We start from the raw sequence: 23,678 nt of genomic DNA, 5'->3' as shown, positions 1-23,678 counted from the left end.
GTCTATAATTATCGCCTTGCCCAGACTGCATAACCTGTCCTCACAGGTGTGAAGGCCCATTAATAACCCTCCAGGGAAGGGCGGCGGCATCTCAGAGGCAGCCCTGCCACGTGACCTGCTCTCCCATATGGGGTTCCCCTAATCAGCACGCACACGGCCTCTAAAGTGTCACAACGCTCATTGTTTCTCAGCCTCCCACAATATACAACCAGAAAGCAAGCCCCCTTATCATTTAATAACACTCCCTGATACTGAAAGTGGGAGAAAATAGAAACACTCCAAGTGGGAGGAGAAAGCTTGCTTTGTGAAGAAGCGATTAAGGTTGTAACACTGGCTCTCACACAGTGGGAGACTTCAGACTGGTGATCTGATACCCCTTTAACCCTCAACCCTGCCTCTGCCCTTATCCTCAAGCCTTGCAGACTTCTGGGGGACAGCATCCCTTCCCCCCTACACAGACTGGAGGTGCCCTGATGATGAGAAGAAAAGGAAACTGTGGAGTCTGTGCCCCTGCTCTGCTAAAAGGGGTTTGAGTTATTGTTTTCACCTTGAAAGGAAATGCAGTTTGGTACAGAATGCCAGGTTGGGAGTCCGTCCTGGAATTCAGGATTGGCGTTGGCCATAAGCACACATATAAGCCTCACTGTACATGTCTGTGAAATGGGGAGAAAGATGCATGCTACAAAATGAAATGTAACGATATGGGGCAAGGTGCTTCATGTCTTTAGAAGGAATGGTTAACAAGATGATAACAATAACGACAGCTAACGCTGAAATGACCCTTATGATGGGGCCAGGCAACGTGCAGTGGCTTTACAGGTCTCACTTAAAATAATACTCACATCAGCCCATATGGAACTTTATCATCGTTTCAACAGATGAGGAAACAGACATAGTGAAGTTAGGTCACTTGGTTGAAGTCATAGAACTATTAAGTGACACTGTTAAGTAACAGAGTTAGAATCTGGACTCAGTACGTCTGGCTCCTGAGTGTGCTCTTTTTAAAGGGGTCTGCTATGAAATCAAAAGCTTTGGCTTTCAAGTTAGAGAGAGAGACAGAAAGACAGAAAGCCTTTGAAGAGGCCTTAGTAGGAAGCAGGAGCGAGCAGAGGTCACTCAGGCAACAGTGCCTCCCCGTTAACTAAACCTATTGATTCACCCTTTCCTTCTCCATAGTCCTGGAGCTCAGTCCCCACTTTCCAAAACTCAAAAGAAAAGCTGGTCTTTCCCTTACACACTGAAATCTGGCAATTATGAGCCTTGCATTTTATGTCCAGCTTTCTCATTAAGCAGCTCTGTGACCAAAGGTAACTACGTCTCCAGATCTCCATCTGTTCATCTCCAAAATGTGGGTTTGCAATGACAGGTGCTCTGCAGCCCGTCACTGTTTGTTCTAGGCTTCCTACGGGGACCTGCTGGGAACTGCAGCTCACTCTGCAGCATGGAGAGCCCACCAGGGCTGTGGTCTCCAAAGTGTGATAAGCATCCTCGGGAGATGCCAGGTTTGGTTCACTAGGGTGATGGGGGAAACTACCGGAACATCTATATATCAAATCTTCATCTTTAAAAGATTCTGATATTTCTGCGTGTTTTGTAATAGAAACAACACCGTAGAATATGTGCACATTACATTAAATATAAACATACTTTTAAGTGGTGCACAGTTATTTTTTTGTCTAGTATGTGCTGCTGCTGCTGCTAAGTCGCTTCAGTCGTGTCCGACTCTGTGAGACCCCACAGATGGCAGACCACCAGGCTCCCCCATCCCATTCTCCAGGCAAGAACACTGGAGTGGGTTGCCATTTCCTTCTCCAATGCATGAAAGTGAAAAGTGAAAGTGAAGTCGCCCAGTCATGTCCGACTCAGCGATCCCATGGACTGCAGCCTACCAGGCTCTTCCATCCATGGGATTTTCCAGGCAAGAGTACTGGAGTGGGGTGCCATTGCCTTCTCCCTCTAGTATGTGAGACAACCAAAACTGTTTGGAGACCATGGTGAAAGTGAAAGTGAAGTCGCTCAGTCGTGTCTGACTCTTTGCGACCCCACGGACTGTAACCCACCAGGCTCCTCCATCCATGGGATTCTCCAGGCAAGAACACTGGAGTGGGTTGCCATTTCCTTCTCCAGGGGATCTTCCCGACCCAGGGATGGAACCCAGGTCTCATGTGTTGTAGGCAGACGCTTTACCGTCTGAGCCACCAGGGAATCTGCTTTTGCTCTTTGCAGCGCCCCCTGGAGGCTATACCCAATTTGCCATGTTGATGAAATGTTAACCAACGCTGGCAGAAGCGAACTAGAACTTAGAGCTAGTACCAAGGTGGTTCATGTTGCAATTTGATTTTTCTTCCTAAAATTAAATGTGTGATGCATTTCTTCAATTTAAACTGCAGAGACAGGAATTATAATATTCATAATCTTATTATTATAAATGATAATATTGGTTTAAAAGCTCTTGTATTAAGGGGGAAAAAATCTTATTACACAACCATATTGAAGCCTGGATTTTTAAAGAATATCTTACTTTAAAGGACAGCTGCAAATATCTAATGGGAGCAAAACATTTTCTCAAAGAAAGCTCATCGTTTCCCCTTAAGCTTCTAGGATTATTCTAATAATAGGTTAAAATATATGGAAACACGTTGCCCTGATAGATTTCTCTGCCATCTGGTCTATTTTTCTGAGTCACAAAATAAGTTCAATTTCGAAGCAATCCTCCCCCCATTTGATTTCTCTCCCGCAAATCAAATATTCACAGTAATAACCTGGGATATGACATGCTATTCTGACCTCTCTAGTTTGGGGAGAATATTGAAATATCATAGAAACTACAAAGATAGACTCCAAAAAAAAAAGTAATGCTATAAAGGTTGGAAGATAAAACATATGAAGAGGAGTGGCGAGAGCTAAATTTATAAAGTCTGACAAAGCAATGACTCCAGGGGACAAGATCACAGCCTATAAATACCTTGAAGGTAACAATGTAATTGAAGGGAAAGGATTATTCATAGTCTCAGAAGATGATATGGCTGGGAGCAATGGCCTGAAGCAATGGAAGAAAATGTTTAGGTAAAACTGTCAGGAGCGAGGGAAAAAGTAGTTCTTGACTGTGAGGAAGGGGACTGGAAAAGCAATCCGCGAAGAAGCATGCCAAGCATTTCGATACAGACAGGCGAAGCCTCTGAGGAAGACGTGGGACTAACAAATGTGCTCCTCAGTCAGAAGCCACCTCTTCTGTCAGATTTCAGAGCTCTCAGACATGCCCCCTGAAAGGCGGCCCCCTTCAGAGAAGGCAGCTAATCAAAGATCTGTGTGAAGACAGTTTGTGTGATGTGAATAGTCAAAATGCATAGCCTGACATGCTGATATTGTAAAATTATGAATTAAAACATAGGGAAATGTGCTATTTTCTGCATATTGTATATAATGTCACATCTTAGAAATAATGCACAACTTTGCCCAGGAAAATTAATAAACTCTTCATTGACAAATTACCATTCTGTGTTCAGTGCAAAGGTTCTTCAAACAGCACAAGTTAAGTTGAACCACTGGGTTAAAATCACTGAACGTGTTATGCTAAAGAACAGATTTAGACATGAACTATATGAATATATGGGAGCCCTGGATACTTTAGAGTAGGCAAACATGTACCCTCAGGACAGTAATGTAAAAGTCAACTTCAAAGCTCTTCTAAACTAAGTATTTTAAAAAGCTGTGCCTATGAAAACGTTTGAGAGCACCATTTATACACAATACTCAGGCCAAGAGTGCTTCACCATTAACTAAAAATCTAAAGGTATGACCCAAAACTGTTGATGCAACTTCTGCGTGAGGAGAGTCACAAGATCAGGGGTCCACAGGAGTGGGGCGCGTCGGGGAATGGATGAGGAAGCTGAGTGATGCATGTGACAACAAGGCATGGAGACGGGGTGGCGGGAAATGTCAGAGAGCTGGCAACAGCTGCTTGTCCCCGCTTGACCAGGCCACATAAGAACACTGGCCCCCTGCAGCTGAACCTTCTGAAGTTTTTTTTTTTTTTAAGAAACTGGAAATCCCAAATTGCCTGTGAATTACCTGAGAATTAAAACATATTTGTGTATTAGATGAGATCTAAGGGACACTAGCTGGGCACATTCTCTAAACCTCTCACACTGAACACAAAGGGAGACCCTGGTTTCTGAGATTAGGAACCAGGAACAGGAAGGAAGCTGGAACTAAGTGGTGGAAGCAGGCTGGTTTGCACAGGGCTGCCAAACACCGAGGAGATCAAAAGAAGAAAAAACTTCATTTTTGCTCTTCGGTCTGGTGAACCCAGGATGGAAGGAGGTACCAGAGCAACTGCAACAGCTCCATTTTAGATGCCCCAATGCAGCTGCCCTGCATACACTCAGGAATCTTGTGTGCTGACCTGGTTCCTGACCTCCTGCCTCGCTGGTGGTCATTGTGAATGGCAGAAAGTCCCTCTCAAAGGGAATCAAATCTTCAACTACCCTGAAGGCAGAAGCGGGTAGAACCATGGCTTCTTATGGACACCCACAGTGACTTCATAGGAGTTTGTTTCCAGAAGGTGCTGGGTGAAAAACAAGGCTATGTTTCCCAAACCTAGCAACTCGGAGTTCAAGGTTACAGGGTGACTCTAGGTGGCCAGCAGGTGAATTGGAGTTCACAGAACAGTATTGTTCTGTTTAGGTTTTAAAACACACACACACACATACACACACACACACACACACACACACACACACACTCACTTGTCCTACTGTGTGAAATGAAGTATTTTGTCTCAGTCCTTTGATTTTGGTTTCTGTAGCACTGAGATGTCACACAAAACCTGAATAGCTCATGTCACATACAACCACATGCACAGAATTTAGCCTTAGCTCTCCCTATTTGGCAACATCAATTATTCTCCTGGAGAGAGACACGAGAGCTTCACGCCACAAAGAGAAGTTTGGTCTTCCTTCCTGACTTGGGGTTTATACCCTAGGACAATCTCTGTTAATATACTACTTATACCAAACACTCACTTTTATTTTTTTCAACTAGAAGATAATTGCTTTACATTGTGTTGGTTTCTGCCATACAACCATGTGAATCAGCTGCTGCTGCTGCTGCTAAGTCGCTTCAGTCGTGTCTGACTCCGTGCGATCCCATAGATGGCAGCCCACCGGGCTCCCCCAATCCCTGGGATTCTCCAGGAAAGAACACTGGAGTGGGTTGCCATTTCCTTCTCCAATGCATGAAAGTGAAAAGTGAAAGTGAAGTCACTCAGTTGTGTCCGACTCTTAGCGACACCATGGACTGCAGCCTACCAGGCTCCTCCATCCATGGGATTTTCCAGGCAAGAGTACTGGAGTGGGGTGCCATTGCCTTCTCCAGTGAATCAGCTAGATGTACACATATATCCTCTCCCTCTTCAACCTTGCTTCTAACTCTGCCTGCCCCATCTCACCCATCTAGATCGTCACAGAGCATCAGGCTGAGGTCCTTGTGTTATATAGCAACTTCCCACTAGCTATCTGTTTTACACAAGGTAGTGTATATATGTCAGTGCTACTCTCTCAGGTCATTCCAAGCCCTCCGTCCCCAACTGTGTCCACAAGTCCATTCTCTATGCCTGCATGTCTTTTCTTTCTCTGCATATAGGTTTATCAGTACCATTTTTATAGATTCCATATATATGTGCTAATATATCATATTTTTTCTCTTTCTGACTTACTTCACTCCGTATAATAAACTCTAGGCTAATCCACCACAGTTCAATTGACTCAAATTTATTTCTTTTTATGGACAAGTAATTGATGCTTTTTAACTGTGGTGTTGGAGAAGACTCTTGAGAGTCCCTTGGACTGCAAGGAGATCCAACCAGTCCATTCTGAAAGAGATCAGCCCTGGGATTTCTTTGGAAGGAATGATGCTGAAGCTGAAACTCCAGTACTTTGGCCACCTCATGCGAAGAGTTGACTCATTGGAAAAGACTCTGATGCTGGGAGGGATTGAGGGCAGGAGGAGAAGGGGACGACAGAGGATGAGATGGCTGGATGGCATCACTGACTCAATGGACATGAGTTTGAGTAAACTCCAGGAGTTGGTGATGGACAGGGAGGCCTGGCATGCTGCAATTCATGGGGTCACAAAGAGTCGGAGACGACTGAGCGACTGAACTGAACTGAAATATTCCATTGTGTATATGTACCACAGTTTCTTTATCCATTCATCAATTTCAGATGGATCAAATTTAACTGTTCTTTGAAGAATCCTTGTAAAACAATGTTTGTTGAAACTGGCAAAGATTTAGCTCAAATAAAAGATGAAGAGTTAAAGAAAGAAAAAAAAAAGACTTCTATGGTTTTCTCCAGAGCTGACTTACTGTGTCTGCATTTCAGTCCAATGTTTGCATGTGTTTAACGCACACACACAGCTTGAAGGAGGAAGCGCACTCTGTGTTTTGCAGTGTTTGGGTGGGAATCAAAGGGAAACATGTGGTTCCGTTCTGTTCCCTGGAGCATTCAGTTAAGGGAAAGGAAAAATCTCATTTGTGCTGATATTGTCAACAGGGGGTGATCTTGCAAATGCCTGGGGTGGGGGAGGGGAAGCTTTGGGTCAAAGTGCAGACCTCACAGTCCATAGACTTGGACAGAGGTGTGGTCAGGCTCTGGGGAGGGTGGGTTTTCCTTTGGTTGAGACTGGTTTTCGGCTTTCTTTTTTTCCTCAGTTAGTGCTATATGGATACCGCTAGCATTCTGCTGTCTATGAAATTTAGGTGGATGTTCTAAAGGTATCCTGCACCATTATAATACAAAATGATAGGAACAATCACAATCATTTCAAAGAATAAGGAACAGAAACTGGGGGTGAAGATGGTATTCTTTTTGTTTCCTTTTTGTACTGAAAACAAACTAGAGTGGCCTTTGTGGTGGTCACAGTAGAGCCCCCAGCTGGTAGGAGGGTCCTTTGCTCTGTTTTGATTGTAAGAGTAAGGGAGGTTCATCTGAAGATTTGGAAAATAGAGAAAAGTATAAAGACGGAAAGAAAAGTTTGGAGGGATTTGCCAGTCTGTTAATATCGGGGTGGCCAAAAAGTTTGTTTGGGTTTTTCTGTAACATCCTGAATGAACTTTTTGGCCAACCCAGTACTTTCTCAATTAAATATAGATGACCTTAGGCTTTCACAAAGCTCTGTAGAACTTAGGCTCTGACTGTACCCACTGAGGACTGCTCCACCAGAAGGTAAGCTCCAGCAGGCCAGGGGGTTTGACTATGTGGTTTCACTCTTGTATTCCTAGTACCTAGAACTTACCTGGCATGTAGTGGGAGGTGGTCAAAATAAATAAATAAATAAACTGTTATTCACTAGTTTGCTAATTTTCACCTGTCTGGTTAATTTTAACTTGAAAATTCTCTCACGTGCTTCTCATCTAAAGCTAAGTTTATCGTGTCATACGTCTCACTACATGCCCCCGTACACCTTCCCAACCAAACCTCTGGGAGATTTTTGTCTTTTTTTTTTAATAGTTGTGCTTTGTGGATAGTCCAGGACCCTCCCCCATTGTGCACTGTGTTCTGGGAAACACGTTATCCCAAACTCATTTTCTTCTTTCAAGCTTCAGTGTTGCATTAAACTTAACTGTTTAGACATGCAACAAAACCCACTCTAGCATCGCTGATCTAAGTAGCAAACACAAAAGCCTGACGACCTCAGGGATTAGGCATCAAGTTAGGTGCAAATTGAAGGGAATCTGTTCCTACTTCAAGAAATATGATTTCCAGGGAAAAGGTCTACCTTTCAAGTTTTTAACTACACTCTACCACTAGACATTAGAAACTAAAAGACCAGTGGGTGACAGCCCGAGGTCGCTGCAAAGACATTCACATTTGGTTTTAAATTAGAAATACATACAATTAAACACTGACTGTAGAGAGACTATATGTGTTTCTATATTAGTTGATATCATTTACAGTTTTCACATAAGAATATTTGAAGACTTAGTTAATAGGGTATTTATCACATATTGAAACACATGAAGGCATTTATCCAATAATCTCTGTTCAGACAGACTACATTTGAGAGAATTTTTGTTAAAATTTAACAACAAAAGTCACTTTTGAATCTCATGGTCCACCATATTGCATGCAAAACCTCAGATTGGTTTCCAAGCCCATTTTGCATAGGGGTATTAAAGAAAGCAGTTTGGGGATAAGTAGGTACCTTATGTTGCTGAGATGAAAAAAAAAAAATACTGGGAAGCAATAAAATGCAATGTAAAATGAAGAATTTCTTTAAATTAAAAACTAAAGTGACTTAGTTCCAATTAGGTATTCTGCTTCAGGCAGAACACTGTGCTCCATCCCTCCATTTCTGGTTACCATTGTTGACTGTGTGGATTGAAAAAAACAATCACAGGTAAATCCTGCCAAATTTACCACATCTAACCTCAGTACAGAATCGGTAATTTTTGAAAGCGCTATGCATGACGTCAGAATAGAACATACCAACATTTACTCTTCTTTCCTTCCCCTAACGCTGCAGACAATGGTTATTTAATCCTCTGAGCCTTAGTTTCTTAATCTCTAAAACGGAAGTAATCTCACCAACTTGACAGTGTTGTGAGAAATAAATGAGATATACAAAGTGCCAGGCACACTGTCTGGACAATAAATAAAACAGCAAACACAGAAGGAATTACAAAACCATGCATGTCATCTGGTCAGAACATTAGTTTGCAGGTGCAGAAAGTCAACTGGTGGAGTTCATTTCCAACAGGGTTTAATGAACCTAAGTACTGCTGCTTGCATTTTAAAAAGGGCTGGATAATTTTATGTATCGCTAGCCACCCAAGCTAAGATAACGATCAGGGTAATTAGATTCCATGTTTCACTGCACATGGTGATCACCAGGATCAGGGGATTTCTTATTTAGGGAACTGTAGCATGACCTTACACCCCACTCCAGTACTCTTGCCTGGAAAATCCCATGGACGGAGGAGCCTGGTGGACTGCAGTCCATGGGGTCACAAAGAGACATGACTGAGCGACTTCACTTTCACTTTTCACTTTCATGCATTGAAGGAAATGGCAACCCACTCCAGTGTTCTTGCCTGGAGAATCCCAGGGACGGGGGAGCCTGGTGGGCTGCTGTCTATGGGGTTGCACAGAGTTGGACACGAGTGAAGTGACTTAGCAGCAGCAGCAGCAGCATGACCTTAAATCCAAACAGCGTCCCCTAAAGTGATGTTACAAGGGATGAGAGACAGGTTTGAGAGATGCACACTCTCTGAGGAGGACAGGAGGTCGTGGGATCTGGTAGGGGGTCAATCCCCATTTTGACTCTGACCCCCATCTGCCTGGTTGCTAACTTTCCTATTGAAAACTACAACCATAATCATTTTAGCACCTTTTAGGTTTCATGCAGTTTTCCAACCACAAACTCTTAGGCATCAGAGCTCAAGTGGGTGGTGTGTGTGTTTAGTCACTAAGTTGTGTCCCACTCTCTGTGACCCCATGGACTGTAGCCCTACAGTCCATGGGATTTCCCAGGAAAGAATAGTGGAGTGGGTTGCCATTTCCTTCTCCAGGGGGTCTTCCCAACCAAGAGATGGAACCCATGTATCCTGCATTGCAGGCAAATCCTTTACTGCTGAGCCACTGGAGAAGCCCCAAGCAGGTGGTATGCATAACAATATTACTATGAAAATGATCTTATTTAATTGTGTAAGTCTTTCAATGGTAACCGGGCACACTCACAAGCATTCTGTCAATCAAGCTCGTCTACCATTCCGAGGCGGGCACCATCTATATCTCTACCGTCTCCTGGAGATGTCTGCTAGTTGGTGACAGAGCCAGGACCAGACTCTGTCCTCCGGCTCTGAGTCGGTCATGCTTATGACAACTACCCGGAGAAGAGACACGAAATGACTGATGAGAGGGCCAGAGTGACAAACGTTAAATGCTGCGAAAAATAAAAATAAAGACGAAGAAGATGTCTCCACAAAGTGATGTCAAATGACAGAGGTTTGACTAAATATGTAGGGAAAAAGAAAAAGAATTCTAGAACTCTTTGGCTTTGAAAACCTCTTCCAAGCTTTTTGACTTCTGTAAACCTCACTGCCTAGGTCTTCCCTGAACCCCTAGCCTCTTCTTTCTTAGCTTCCTTCCTTCTCCTTCTTCCTCTTGTAAAGGTGGGTATCTATTTCCCAAGTCCCCACTCACTTATCTTCTTAGAGACCTTAGCAGTCCTCAGAGTCTCCACCATCACTGCCAGACCGAGAACCCACAAGTCCCTCTTTCGGGGTCCTCTCCCTCATCTGAGTTTACCACATGCTTCCTATTGCGAAGCTCTGCAGATGGACTCCTGGATGCCTTATACTTGCAAAACCAAAGTCAAACTATGATTTTATCCTAAAATCTATCGTTTAATATGTCCCCCTCTTTTATTGCTATTGAAATCACAACCTTCCCAGTACAGAGATGCCTTACTTCTTGCTCTGTTTTTTTTTTTTTCATCCAACCAGCTAGTGATACCCATTGATTCTATCTGGGAAATGTTCTTTTGTTTCATCCTCATTCTCTTCATATGATCATCATCATACAATAAATCCTTTAAAACTTTTTCCTAGACCACTTCAATAATCTCTAGCTATTGATTTTCCTAAAACCCACTGAAAAATATTATTTCAACAGAGCCAGAATAACCTTCCCAAAAATTAAGCCTTGGGGGTTTTGTCTTCTACTCAAAAACTTTCAAAAGGGCTTCTCACTGCTTTCAGAACCAATCTGTCCATATGGCATTCAAGTTCTCCCCATTATAGGTTCTCCCCACTACAGGCCTAAAACACCTGGAAAGAAAAAAATAATAATAAACTTAAAATATTTCTTTAATTTGTTTAGCATCTACTATGGGCCAGAAAAGACTCATGAAACATTTTTACACATTATTATAAATCTTTACACAGATTTGCCATGTAGCATTATTATTTTATGTGTATGTGTGTTAAGTCACGTCTGATTCTTTGCGATCCTATGGACTGTAGCCCGCCAGGCTCTTCTGTCCATGGGATTCTCCAGGCAAGAATACTAGAGTGGGTTGCCATGCCCTCCAGAGATGTCAAAAAATTCACCCAAGGACATAGAGCTGGTTGGACGCAAAGCTATATTTTTGAATCATAGACCACTTGCCTCTAAAACTTGGGATCTTTCTGCCATTCCACAGTCTGCCCATTGCCTCAAGTCATTTATTGTGGACAGACTGTATACCTAATTTGAGAATACAGCTTGCACTCTCTTCCTTTGAGGTTACACTCATGCTAGTATCTTCATTTGGCATGTTCCCTCTCCAGATTCCACCACCCAAAATCTGACCCACCCTGTCCATGCACATTTCTTCAGTGTCTAGAACCAGTAGTATCCTTACCTTCCTTGGTATACTGCCCATCTTCCCTTAAAACAGAGCTGTGTATACAGTCTTTATTTCCAACCAATTCCAAATAAATTTATCTCCACCAACTCCAAATAAATCGGCATTTCGTAAATACGTGTTGAATTAAAATGATCACCGCTACACTTTCTACTCTGAAACTTTCATTAGGGGTGTAATAGTAATTAAGAATCAGAACTGGATCTGAATGCCTGCTCAGCTGTTTATTAGCAGTGCTAATCCTCGGAAAATTCTCTAGCTTCATTAAACATTAGTTGCCTCATTTATGAAGTGAGGATATTAATAGTGACTATCTCACTGAGTAGTTGTGAGCTCATAATAAAGTAAACAAAATCTGTGCACAGTGTCTAGTACCTGGCACTTAGTATTTGCGGCGAGTGACGGCAATGGCAGTCATGTAAGATGAACTCTGAAGATACGGTCCGAAATAAATGTAGGAAATAATCATCTATGCCATTAAATTACCTGTCATCTTATAGACAATGCAGTAGAAAAATAAACTGAATTAAAAGAGGTTAACTAAGGAGTCAAGAATAGAATAGGAAACATTTTAATTGCCGGTCATCTCCTCTCGTCCGAGTATGAACTGACTTTGGGATGAAGGTTAGTTTGGCCGATCAGCAGGGCTTATCTAAATGTCTTTAAGTGATTCTAGGTTCCAAAGGTGTCATCTCAGGCTGAGAAATGACAGGTCTGGCTGTCAGTACCATCTTTGAGGCTAATACAGCTGTACAGTTCCCTCTGCCATCTATCAGGGAAACACTAACAAGATGAAACAGCCCCAGTGACAGCATCAGGATCTGAGCACATGATGCTATGGGGTGGGTGGCTAATGAATTCCCCAATCAATATGCTGAGCTCCGTGCCTTCTGAATGCAGCCAGGGAGCTAAAATCCATCATCTATAGCTTCAGGGTGTCAGTGAGTTATTTCTTGCCCTGGTGCACTGAACAATACTCCAGAAGTAATGACCAGTAACAGTGTAAGCAGTGGGTCAATGAGATAATTCATCTAAATGATGGTGTTAAGGTAGGGTTGTCATTAAGTCATATGAGCCCCAGCACTCACTGGATGGTGCCTAGGGTTTGCTTGCTTGCTGCACTTGGCATTCATCTGTCAGAAAAGCCTCTGCTATTCAGAACTTGTTCAGTATTTGATAACTGCAATAATCTAGGATATATGCCACCAGGTTGGCTTTAAATCAGCAATATTTTGATGCTTCCTTAGAATTTTATATTAGTTAAGTTGGACTCTCAAAGGTCTGGTTAAAAGTCTATCTATTGGTTAGGAAATTACATTGTTTTCTGAGTTTAAAAAAAAACGTTAATTGAATAAAAAATTACCAAAGCTATCCATGATTGAAAATGCACTATATGCCAGGAGCTATATAGTAAGAGTTGTATTTACGTTATCTCCTAAATGTGTAGAAAACCCAATTTCTCATATTTTAATTACCATGTTCTTTCAAGTCCATTAGCTCTATGTGAGCCAAGGTTGATCACAGAATTCCCAAAACATAGCAATTAGCATGGCACATAAAAGACACTCAATTCACATATAAAGAGTGTCGCTCGGGAGCTAAACCGTCTTCACTCTGACTTTCCTAAATGTATATTATATATATGCATTGATGGTTCTGAAACAGGACCGCCATCAGTTAACAGTCAAAGTGTCAGTGGTGTCAGTGATAAATGAGAAAGATATGGTCATTTGGCCTCGCTTCTCATAACTGTCTCCCAGCTATAAAATATTCTCCACATGCATTGTAAACTCAATTTTTCCAGCTATATTACTATACATTTCATCTGCACACTAAATTTATCATTCATTTTTCTTTTATGTTTGAGGACTCAAAAATCTTTGAAATGCTTTTATCTGTATATGTGCCTTTATGTTTCCAGTTTCCTTGACAGCAGCAGCTACTCTGCTCAATCTGGCTGGACCCACACTGGGATGTTCTTTCTAGCCATGACCCTTTCTGGGCCCTCTTGATGCCCAAGAATAGGGCCAAGCCCTCTAGGTCTTTATCTGATGCCCATGGTGGGTCTCAAACCACTTTCACACCATCCTCGTCTAGGAAGATTTGGCTCCCTTGATGGTCCTGCTTGTCGTTACTGTCTCCTCCTTCTCCTTCTCCCTCCTTCCCTGCTCCTCCCCACCCACCCATGGGACCATGACCACCACCTCCTCTTCCATCTCCTTCTTTTTGCAAAATGAGCTGTGCTTCATACAACTGAAGAAGGAACTTTAGGGCAGGATGGACTATGATTTCACAGGTGAGTATAGAGCCCTTTGGAACATTAAGGACAGTGGAGACACAGTGCATCGCCTCGTGACACTGTAGGGACATCATGACCTACAATGAGACACTGAGGATGCTGCAGGGGTCTACGCAGTCTATTGACTCAACCAGGACTCGCTCAGCCGGAACTGGGTTCTTCACTGCATGCTAACAGGACCCTCCAAAAGTCTCAACTGTAGATGTGATTAATTCAAAAATTTGCTTTTGATCAGATAAAATAGGAATTTGCTTGCAGAAACTGTCTCAGGCAACTTCAAAAACACTTAAAATGAAAGTCTGCTTTTCATGATAAAACATTTCCTTTCACTATTTTTTTTTTCCTCCAATGAAGTCATCGCCTGCTAGATATTTCATCAAGAAAACTATCCTTCTTTTTTCACGCAGTCCTTAGCCAATAACAACTTCTGAAAGCTTTATTTTGTCTGAGCCCCGGGAAAACCTATGAGGTCATCTTTTTTGGTGCCCATTTTAAAGAAGAGAAAGGAGAGGCTCAAAGCAGTGGAGCGACTTGCTGAAAGCCAAGTAGCTCACTGGATATGCACAGAAATGAGACTCAAATCCAAGTCTTCCAACCACAAATTAAGCACATTTTTCTACTATGGCATTCTGCCTTTCAACACCATGCGTGGAATCAAAATCAACAGATTTAGATCAAAATATCTTGGGAATAGCAAAGATCTGAGAAAACACACACGACTTGCATGCAGGTGCTGCCTCTGGTTCAGCTTACGTAAGCGGTCACTCCGTCAAAACCCCCCACCACTCCCTTCTCCCACCTTCTCCTCCAACTCTGCCGGGATGGAACAGCTAAGCTGGGAGCTGCAGAGAGGGTCCCCAGCAGGCCCTCTCCACAGAAGTGGCTAATGATCTGGAAAAGCTCCTAAGCCTAGAAAACCCGAAGAGGCCTTTTTCAACATGAACAAATAGCAGCTAAAGGAAAAACAGAGCCAGCCTGCAGTGCGCAGCACTCTGTGGGAAGCGAAATTGCATCTGGTGGATACTTTTGTTGTTTCCCTGTTCTTTTTCTCTTGACTTCTGTTACCAGTCTTGAACGCCAACACTTCTCTGGACTCCTCTGCAGATTCCCCCACATGCCATGCCTGAACCCAATCCAGTTCTACCACTGGCCAAATCCAGAGATGAACGTAAGCTAACAGCCACCTAACTTCACTGAGGACCAACCCAGAGGTTGATGGTTTACTGCGAGTATCTCACACACAGATAGCCAAGTGAAACATCCGAGCCAGCAATTTATAGATGCGATAGATGTGAGCAACAGACCATTTATCATAATTCAGCTCTGCTCCCATTTTTTCTCCAGGAGTCTCTTCAAGTGCTATAAATTATGGAAAAACAATACTATACAAGCCAAACTTAATAAATATCTGATTTCCCAAACTTGACAATGAGAGAATACCATCAGTCTTTTTTTTTTTTTTGGCAGGGGTGTTGGAAAGAGAACACTATGCCCTTATGAAAAGGGGGTCGATGTGAACAATAACCCTTTCTCTACTCCTTCGTTTTATGTAAGTGTCTACACTGTAAGTCAGGAAGGAAACAGTCGGGGAAGGTTATAGATTCTTGTCAAACAAAACAGGTGCCCTGACACATAAATTTTCAGTGTTCCTGAAAGGCTCATAATTAAAAAATGAATCCAAGAGGATTTACTGTGAATTACACACAGAGAGAAGAAAATTAATAGGATGCCTTTTTTACACCCTGCATTAACTACATAAAGAGAAGCTGACTGTTGCCCAATTCTCCCCATCCTTCTATTTTGCAGGTGGTGAAAGGAGACTGTCAGGAGTTTCATGATAGCAATGGCAAGCACCTCATGGTAATCCTTTCTCTGGTCATATTCAGTCTTGTCCCTATTGTATAAAGAAGATGACTGCAACATGACACAGCTCCAAACACACAGGGTCAATAGGCAGATGTCATTCACAATGGATAGCTTCTCTCCAAATACTGAGCAGATTAATTTCTCAACAATAGATGTCAAAGGAGGGAACTTATATTTGACGTAATGATTTGTAAAAATCCCTCTGCTCTACGAGACCCTCCCTCCATAGAATTTGATTTCATGAGCGCACACTTCAGCAAAGACTTTTTTACCTTTGTTAAGATACATCTCATCTATGATTTCATTAATATCATAATTAATAATTGACACAGAAAGCAGCACATCACAGACGTGTGAACCAAAAACGAAGAAATGCAAGCTAATTTGAAGCAAACACTCTAAATTATTTTGATCTGTTGGCCTTCTCTGATTTTTTTTTAATGATCTAATTCTTGTCTTGTTCAACAAGCCTATTTAATTACCATGAGACCCAGGTGAGTGGGAAGATGTTTGGTTTAAAAGAAATCAGCCCAACAAGGAAGAGCCCCTGTTCTTTCGGCAAGAACAACAGATAACGTGAGCAAAGTGTAAAATAGGGAAAAGTGTGCGTACAGCGCCTCCCCAGGCCTGTGCGGGTGTCCCTTTCTTTGTACCAATTCTTTTTACCCCAGGGCACCAAAGCCTTCATTCTGACCAAGCTCTCTCCATGAATCCCTGCCACTCCCCCAAATGTCCCCAAATTAGTCATGCTGATTTATTTCTCCTTCTTGCTCTTATGAGTTTGAGTAAACTCCGGGAGTTGGTGATGGACAAGGAGGCCTGGCGTGCTGCAGTCCATGAGGTCGCAAAGAGTGGGACACGACTGAGCGACTGAACTGACTAAAACTTGCTCTCAAACCCTGTCAGAGCGGTTGACTTCAACCTGGTGGGGGAAGGAACTTACAAAGACTGACTAAACTAGTCAGTGACTCAAGGGCCTCCAGGGGAATATGAGCTGAAAAAGATACCTGCTTCCCCAAAGGGCTTTTTAGGTGTGGTGACTTTAGGATAGCAAAGGAAGAGATACGGGAACTTCAAGCGTGTTAAGAAGGACCGTGAAGCCTAGAGGAAGCGGAATACTTGGGCAGCTCACTTCAATCCTAACAGCCCCGCTTCCACACAGGTGGCAGACAAGGCTGGTGGAAGCCCACGCTTCCACTTGCTTTATTTGCCTTCTATTCTCCCAAATCTTCCCAATGCAAAGCTTGCACGGAGAGAGGAGGACTCAGCTGGCATGCAGGATGACGTTCTCTGCATTCCTGCTCTGGGGTCTTGACAACAGGCAAGTCTGGTTTTAGAGAGTGGTTGCTCATCCTGGGGTCAGACTCCCCAGTGTTCTTGGGAGATAATTTTCTCTTCCCTCAGGTAGGTTAAATTGGGGGTAAAAAGGGCTTCTTTGAAACACCGTGTTACCACTGCTCAAAAAGTCAGGAATTCCTAGGAACTGCCTTTCACAGCAGTTTACGAAACACAAATTCTCAATCTCTCCGTTCATGTCTCTCTTTCTCTCTCTTGCATGTGTATGTGGGTGCACACACATGCTAATTTCAGAGTTTATACTTTTTTTCTGAGCAATGTATTAGCTTGACAACCACTCAGGAGTAGCAGCAAGGCACTTCTGGTTGTTTCCACAATTAACACCCACACTCGAAGAATGCAGCTCTGCCCACAGATGACCCTGGCCAGAGCCCATCTCTGGGCAAATGTGTCCTCTCTTGCTCACGCCCACTTGATTGTGTTTTTCCTCGCCCCTGGGATTCACCCTGCCTTCACGTCCTCTTCACACCTGTCATTGCTTTCACTGGTTCTCTTCTCCAAGGGGCACTGCAAGGCGGAATGAAATCTTTTGCTTCCCCTCCAACCCTTTCCGCTCTTAGTAATGGCCCTTACGTTCCTTTCTTTCTGAGTAATTTTCTCTAGTACAAGGAAACAGACTGTGTTTAATAAACAAATCCATGTTTGACAGATAGTGAAAACCACATAGAATTATCTAGTAGGCATCTGTGGCTTCATTTTCCTGATGCAGCTACGTCAGTGTCCAAAGCAAGAGGCTGGATTTTGTCAAGTTCTTTGACCTTCTCTCCACTATAGTAAGGAACCTTCCCTTTCCTCTGCCTACTCTGACATCAGATTTTAATCACATGTTCTTTATATCTCTCTGAGGACGTTTGCCCAGTCTAGGGCAGTGGTCACCAACGTACAATCTGCAGCCTGTTCTTATAGGCACATTTTTATTGGAGTACCATCACATACACTTTCTGTCTCTGGCAGACACCAGAGATATTGCACCAGTGAATAAAAGATGATTTGAAATGACTACACCAATGAAGGGGTCCCATGCTCCAGAAGGCCAGAGATATGTCAGGTCCATTCTAGAATGGTGTGGCTTCTTCACATCATAGGGTCTCTTTTTCTTTTCTTGAAAAATGCCAGATGGCATTTCCTAACCCAACCTCTGAAGGAGAATCTGTTGGAATTTCCCAGAATGTTTAAGCAACGAGAACATCATGGGAATAAGTTCACAATGCCCAAGGGAGCTCTACACATTCTGATGTAAAATTTTTTGTACGTTTGCTTTTAAAAAAGAGTCAAAATGGAATGCTTTGGTTCTCCCTAGAAGTTCCCAGGATCCTCATATCCGTTTTATAAAAACGCTGCCAATTCCAAGTAAACTACCAGAAAATAAGAAAATGTTTCTCCTGAAAGTGGAACTGCTTTACAAAACACAAATGGGAAGAAATGGATAAACCCGTAGCACATTATTAGACTCGAAAAGGATGCACGTGGCTGTGCCAAATCATATTTTTCTTAGTAAGTCAAACTGAATAAAAAAAAGAAGATAAATCACTGTGAAAATGCAAGTGAATTGGTAATAATAGCCCAGTTATAGCTGCCATGAAATAGTCATTAAGTTATATGCAGCATAAATCTCACAGTTTTGTAAATTATGGTGGTTCTTAGAGGCCAAATAAAGATAAACTGTACTAACTATGGCTGTGTTTCTCTGTGCTCCTTGGTGTGGCTTTTTAAAAGGCTTGAGCTCAGGCTCAGAGTACCATATGGTCTCTGAAGCATCTGAGGAAGTGCTAAAGGTTCACGGCTCTCTTCAAGACCCCTCTTCTGCATTTTGAAGCCGATTGTTTCTAACCAGTGCTTCTCTGCCTTTTGGTTTGTTCTGGCTCACCCTGAGATCAGATAGGCTTCCAGCTCAAGCCTTTTCCTTCCAGCTCAAGCCTTTTCCTTCCAGCTGCTTTTCTTTCCAAGGGCTGCTGAAAGAGCAGGTGCTGCAGAGGGGCAGTTTCCAGGGCTGAGCTTGCTGTACGGTTCTAGCCAGCCACCACCACCCCAGAGCCCAGCAATGAAATCTCACCCACGTGCCTCAGTAGATATGCACGTTAGCAAAACTCACATTCAAAGATTACCAAGAAACGTCCCTTTTCCTCCTTTTTGGAGGTTGGTGATAATCCCCAGTTGCCTTTTCTTCTTAACTGCTTTATCCCCCCTGCTATTTAAACTGAATTCTTATTGCTCCAAATTAAATCCATTCTTTCTAGCCTTGTCATTGCTAACTAATGAGAGCAATTCCTCTCTTTGCTCTTGGTGGCTGCACTTTGGGTACTTATGGATGAGAATCATATCCTTCTCTAGCCTACTTTCCTAACTGCAGACTCACAGGTGATAAAATGGGTTAATTGTTGCTATAAAAATATTTTCTATCCTCATAACGAAGTAATTTTTTCCTCCAAATCATTTTAATTTCTTTGAATTGCACTGGGTTCTTAATGATCTGCAGTGAGTGAGGGTGCAGTCTTATTGGGTTTACATATACAAGCAAACCATCGGATACATACAACGCACGCATACACCAACTCCTGGCCATTGCATTGCTTCTGTTTGCCCCATCCACTGTGGCCTCAGTTTTTACCATCTGTTCTCCACATCTCGACAAGAAAGCCTGCGGGCTTGGGCAGAGGTTGCCCAAGCACAGCCTGCAGTCTGTTTTTATAAATATACTTTTATGGCAATATAATCACGCACATTTCTTTAATGATGGATTGGCCGTGGCTGCTTTCACATTAACAATGGCAGAGTTGAGTAGCTATGTCAGAGACTGCATGACCCAAAAAGCCCCAAATATTCTATTTGGCCCTTCACAGAGCAGTCCCCAACCTTTTTGGCACCAGGGACCAGTTTTGTGGAAGACAATTTCTCCATGGAGTGGGGTGGGGGTGGTTTCAGGGTGATTCAAAGGCACTACATTCGTTGTGCACTTTATTTCTGACCTAATACTGCTGCTTATCTGCGGGAGGTACCAGTCCCTGGCGTGGAGGTTGGGGACCCCTTCTTTGGAGACAACCTTGGCTGACTGCCAAACGGAGGAGATCACTGACACTCAAGATGGCCTTGCCACTTGCACCAGGCTGATGAACTGTACCTGGTCAGTCTCTTATTCCACCTAAGTGGAATAGGGGTTAGGGTTAGGGTTAGTGAAGTCAGTCATGTCCGACTCTTTGCGACCCCATGGACTGTGGCCCACCAGGCTTCTCCATCCATTGAATTTACCAGGCAAGAGGACTGCAGTGGGTTGCCATTTCCTTCTCCAATTTGCACCTAAGTGGTCTGCTAAATGTCTCACGGCCAAGCCACACAGTAGGGGAGGGAGTCTGGACAGGATGCGTTTTATATTTTCTATTTCCGAGGCACCCTCTGGGCATCACGTTCACATCCAAGGGGGAAAATGAGGCTTAACACACAGCACCCCTTAGGTGTGGCTCCAGCACAGAGGAAAGGATATAAACGCGTGCTCCAGTGTCGCGTCAGCCTAGAATGTTCCACGGCAGTTATCTGGCTCACTCACTCAGACCAGCAGGAAGACAAGAGAATCCGGGCCCCAGCCCGGTACTCACGATGTGAAGCTGGAGGAAGTCGCCGAGGCCCGGGGCGCTGTCGATGCGCACCAGGATGCCGTCCTTCACGGTTGTGCTGAAGCCCACGGCCAGGCGGTCGGAGCGTGTGCTGGGCCTGTCGTTGGCCGGCCAGGTGTACAGGATGAGGCCTCCGCTCTTCCCGAAGATGTACGTGGCGCCAGCTGCGAAAGCAAGGAGAGAAGGAGCATGAGGACCCTGCAGGGCTCCTCGCCAGCTGCGGTTACCCTGCCGAGACTCTGCACAGGGAGCCGTGGAGCACGACGGCCTTCACGTGCCCAGATGCAGAGACCAAGAGGGATGCAATGCAGGGGCTCAGAAGATGCTGTCACCCCAAATTAAAGAGGCAGGCGAAATGAGTTATCACAAAGCAGATGCTGGCGAGAGATGGTCCTCGCGTCTCCGGGTCCTGCTGAACAAGGGCAGAGGTCGGATAGCACGCCATGTCTGAGAGCTCTCCTACCTTGGGAGAGCTATTTCATCTTCCATCTCAGCCAGGACAGCACAAGAAAGGAACCTTCAGCCACCCTCTCAGAAAAGAAAGCCTGAGAAAACCGAGTTACGTGACAACGCGTTTGTCTATTTTACTCTTATGTTGCCATATAAAAAGGTGATAAATATTAATTGCAGAGGCCTTTAAAAAATTAACTCTATATTTTTCCCCCTGCTGTGACAGAATACCAGTAAACCAGATGTTTCTGACTCCTTTCCAAACTAAATTTCGAAAAGAAGATACAGGAGACATGGAAAAAAAATCAGTTGAATGAATTTTGATCATGACAAGCAGCAATCACTATGACTAGTGGATTCAGTGGTGTTTTTAATGTTTACTTGTGTTTTAGCTTTTATAATTTATAAACCCAAGGGTCAGTAAGACTATATTAATTTAAAAATAGGAAAAAAGAGGAAGAAAAACAGGGAAAATACTTACATCTCATACATTTCAAAGGTCTACTTTTAAAAACAAGTTTTAAAATCTGCATTTGGGAAAAAGTATGCAGATTTGGTAGCCAAAACAGCTATATCATTGTAGTTTTCATGGCTATATGTATGTTACCCATAGTGAGTAATTCCATATGTCATTCATCTCAAAGTTCAGAGGACATTTGGCACCAGATTTTCTTGTGAGTTTCCCATTGATCATAGTCCAATCCTTGAAACTGTTTTAAAGCAACATGAGACAAGCATTCCTATATCTCTCGAATTTTCTAAAAATCCCCAGCATGGGTCTACATTTAGTTTACACAGAATATTGGGTTGAATTATGTTGTTTGAAGAAGAAATGAGTTATGCAGCCTGTTCAGAAATAACAGAGTAAGCTGCTATGAGGCTAGAGTTAGGAGTATATGTCATATCTTATCCCTTTCTAAAGCTTTAAGCCACATTGTATTCTGAGGCATATAGAATTTAATTTGTCCTCTTTGAAAGGTCACTATTCTAGTTGTTCCAGTATGCTCAGTTTGGGTATTACATGTAGCATAACATTATTTTCCTTTTATGAATTTCTCAATTCTTAGGGGATGGGAGTCTGAAAAAGCCCTCCACATTCATCTGGAGATTTGAGGATTGTGGTATGGAAAGTTTATGTTTAATTCTACACGCACAACAATGTTTGCTCCTTATTATCCACAAACGCCCTCAAAGCCTCTTAAAATTAGAAACATGGATATAATGATTTACCCTTAATATCTCTCCATCTGTGAAACACTTAAATAGTTTCCTTTCTGTAGATGATTACAAATATCACCACCATTCCCTTTGTTCTTTATTTGGAAAACTGAAGGTTACTCAGGAATTATTGTATAGAATCACCAAAAATGCAAATTAGCCTGTGACATTTTTGTGACCATTTATAAAATCTTACCCTATTCAGTCCTAAATATATAGTGGATTCTGCTATAGGAATAAATGCATAGTCTATCAGGAAATAAGTTTGTCACTACAAAAAGAAGAAGTAAAAAACTGATAACAGCAGCAACATATACATGGTACATTACAATCTGCAAAAGATTTTTCAAATTCATTAGCTGGATCTTCACAAAAATAGTCCTATGAAATAGTTCATTGATTAACATTGTTTGGAAGTATAGACCCAAAGATCAGACTTAAATAATTGACACCCTCTTTAAGTCTACACTTGGACTCTACCGCCTCCCAAATCCTAGCTTTACCAAATACCAATCATAGCTTAATATCATTCTATAATAAACTATACCAAGGATATAAAGTTGACTGTACTTCATTTTTTCCACATCTTCTCATTAGAATGAAGCAGAATAAAAAAAGAAAAAAAGCCATAGTACACAAATCTAACATTTTTTCAAAAGTTAGTCTGGCTTTCTGACGATATATATAACTTTAGAAACTTTCTACACTGCTTATATTTTCAACCACTGTCCTATTCAGTAATTCTCAATATGTAGAATACAAAGAGGAAGAGTATTTTAAAAGATAAAAACACAACTTCTTATATATATGGCTAGAAGGTCACCATGACTACACTTTTTAAAATAAAGAATGACATTATACAATGACAATATTAGGAGAAGTAGATATAATGTATTATTTCAGTTATTTTTATTGCTTCTAATGTTCTGAATTTAGGGTGTCACTATGTTGGATAATTCTAACTTTACAGGTGAAAAGGGCATGAAAGGTACAAAGTCCTTGGGCGCATGCGTGCGTGCTCAGTTGTGTCCGGCTCTGTGTGACCCTATGAACTGTCCATAAATATCCATACAGTCCATAAATACCAATAACTTCAGATATGCAGATAACATCACCCTTATGGGAGAAAGCAAATAGGAACTAAAGAGCCTCTTGATGAAAGTCAAAGAGGAGATTGAAAAAGCTGGCTTAAAACTCAACATTCAAAACACTAAGATCATGGCATCCAGTCCCATCACTTCATGGCAAATAGATGGGGAAACAATGGAAACGGTGACAGACTTTCTTCTCTTGGGCTCCCAAATCACTGCAGATGGTGACTGCAGCCACGAAATTAAAAGATCCTTGCTCCTTGGAAGGAAAGCTATGACCAACCTAGACAGCATATTAAAAAGCAGAGACATTACTTTGCCAACAAAGATCCATGTAGTCAAAGCTATGGTTTTTTCCAGTAGTCATGTATGGATGTGAGA

At 42.5% G+C, this 23,678-nt stretch overlaps 1 protein-coding gene across 7 annotated transcripts in view; it reads right to left on the bottom strand.

The window, feature by feature from the left end:
• NRXN3 (neurexin 3) overlaps nt 1-23,678 on the bottom strand; it is a 1,738,382-nt gene that overhangs the window by 395,384 nt on the left and 1,319,320 nt on the right. For all 7 annotated transcript variants that reach the window (XM_010844398.1, XM_010844399.1, XM_010844400.1 and 4 more), the window contains one exon: nt 20,521-20,702. In XM_010844398.1, coding sequence (XP_010842700.1) covers nt 20,521-20,702 — 182 coding nt within the window. The remainder of the gene's footprint in view (nt 1-20,520; nt 20,703-23,678) is intronic.

This window comes from Bison bison, unplaced genomic scaffold (genome assembly GCF_000754665.1).
Source record: "Bison bison bison isolate TAMUID 2011002044 unplaced genomic scaffold, Bison_UMD1.0 scf7180017864201, whole genome shotgun sequence".
In the NCBI taxonomy this organism is placed as follows: Eukaryota; Metazoa; Chordata; class Mammalia; order Artiodactyla; family Bovidae; genus Bison; species Bison bison.
This window is presented reverse-complemented; position numbering and strand designations above follow the sequence as displayed.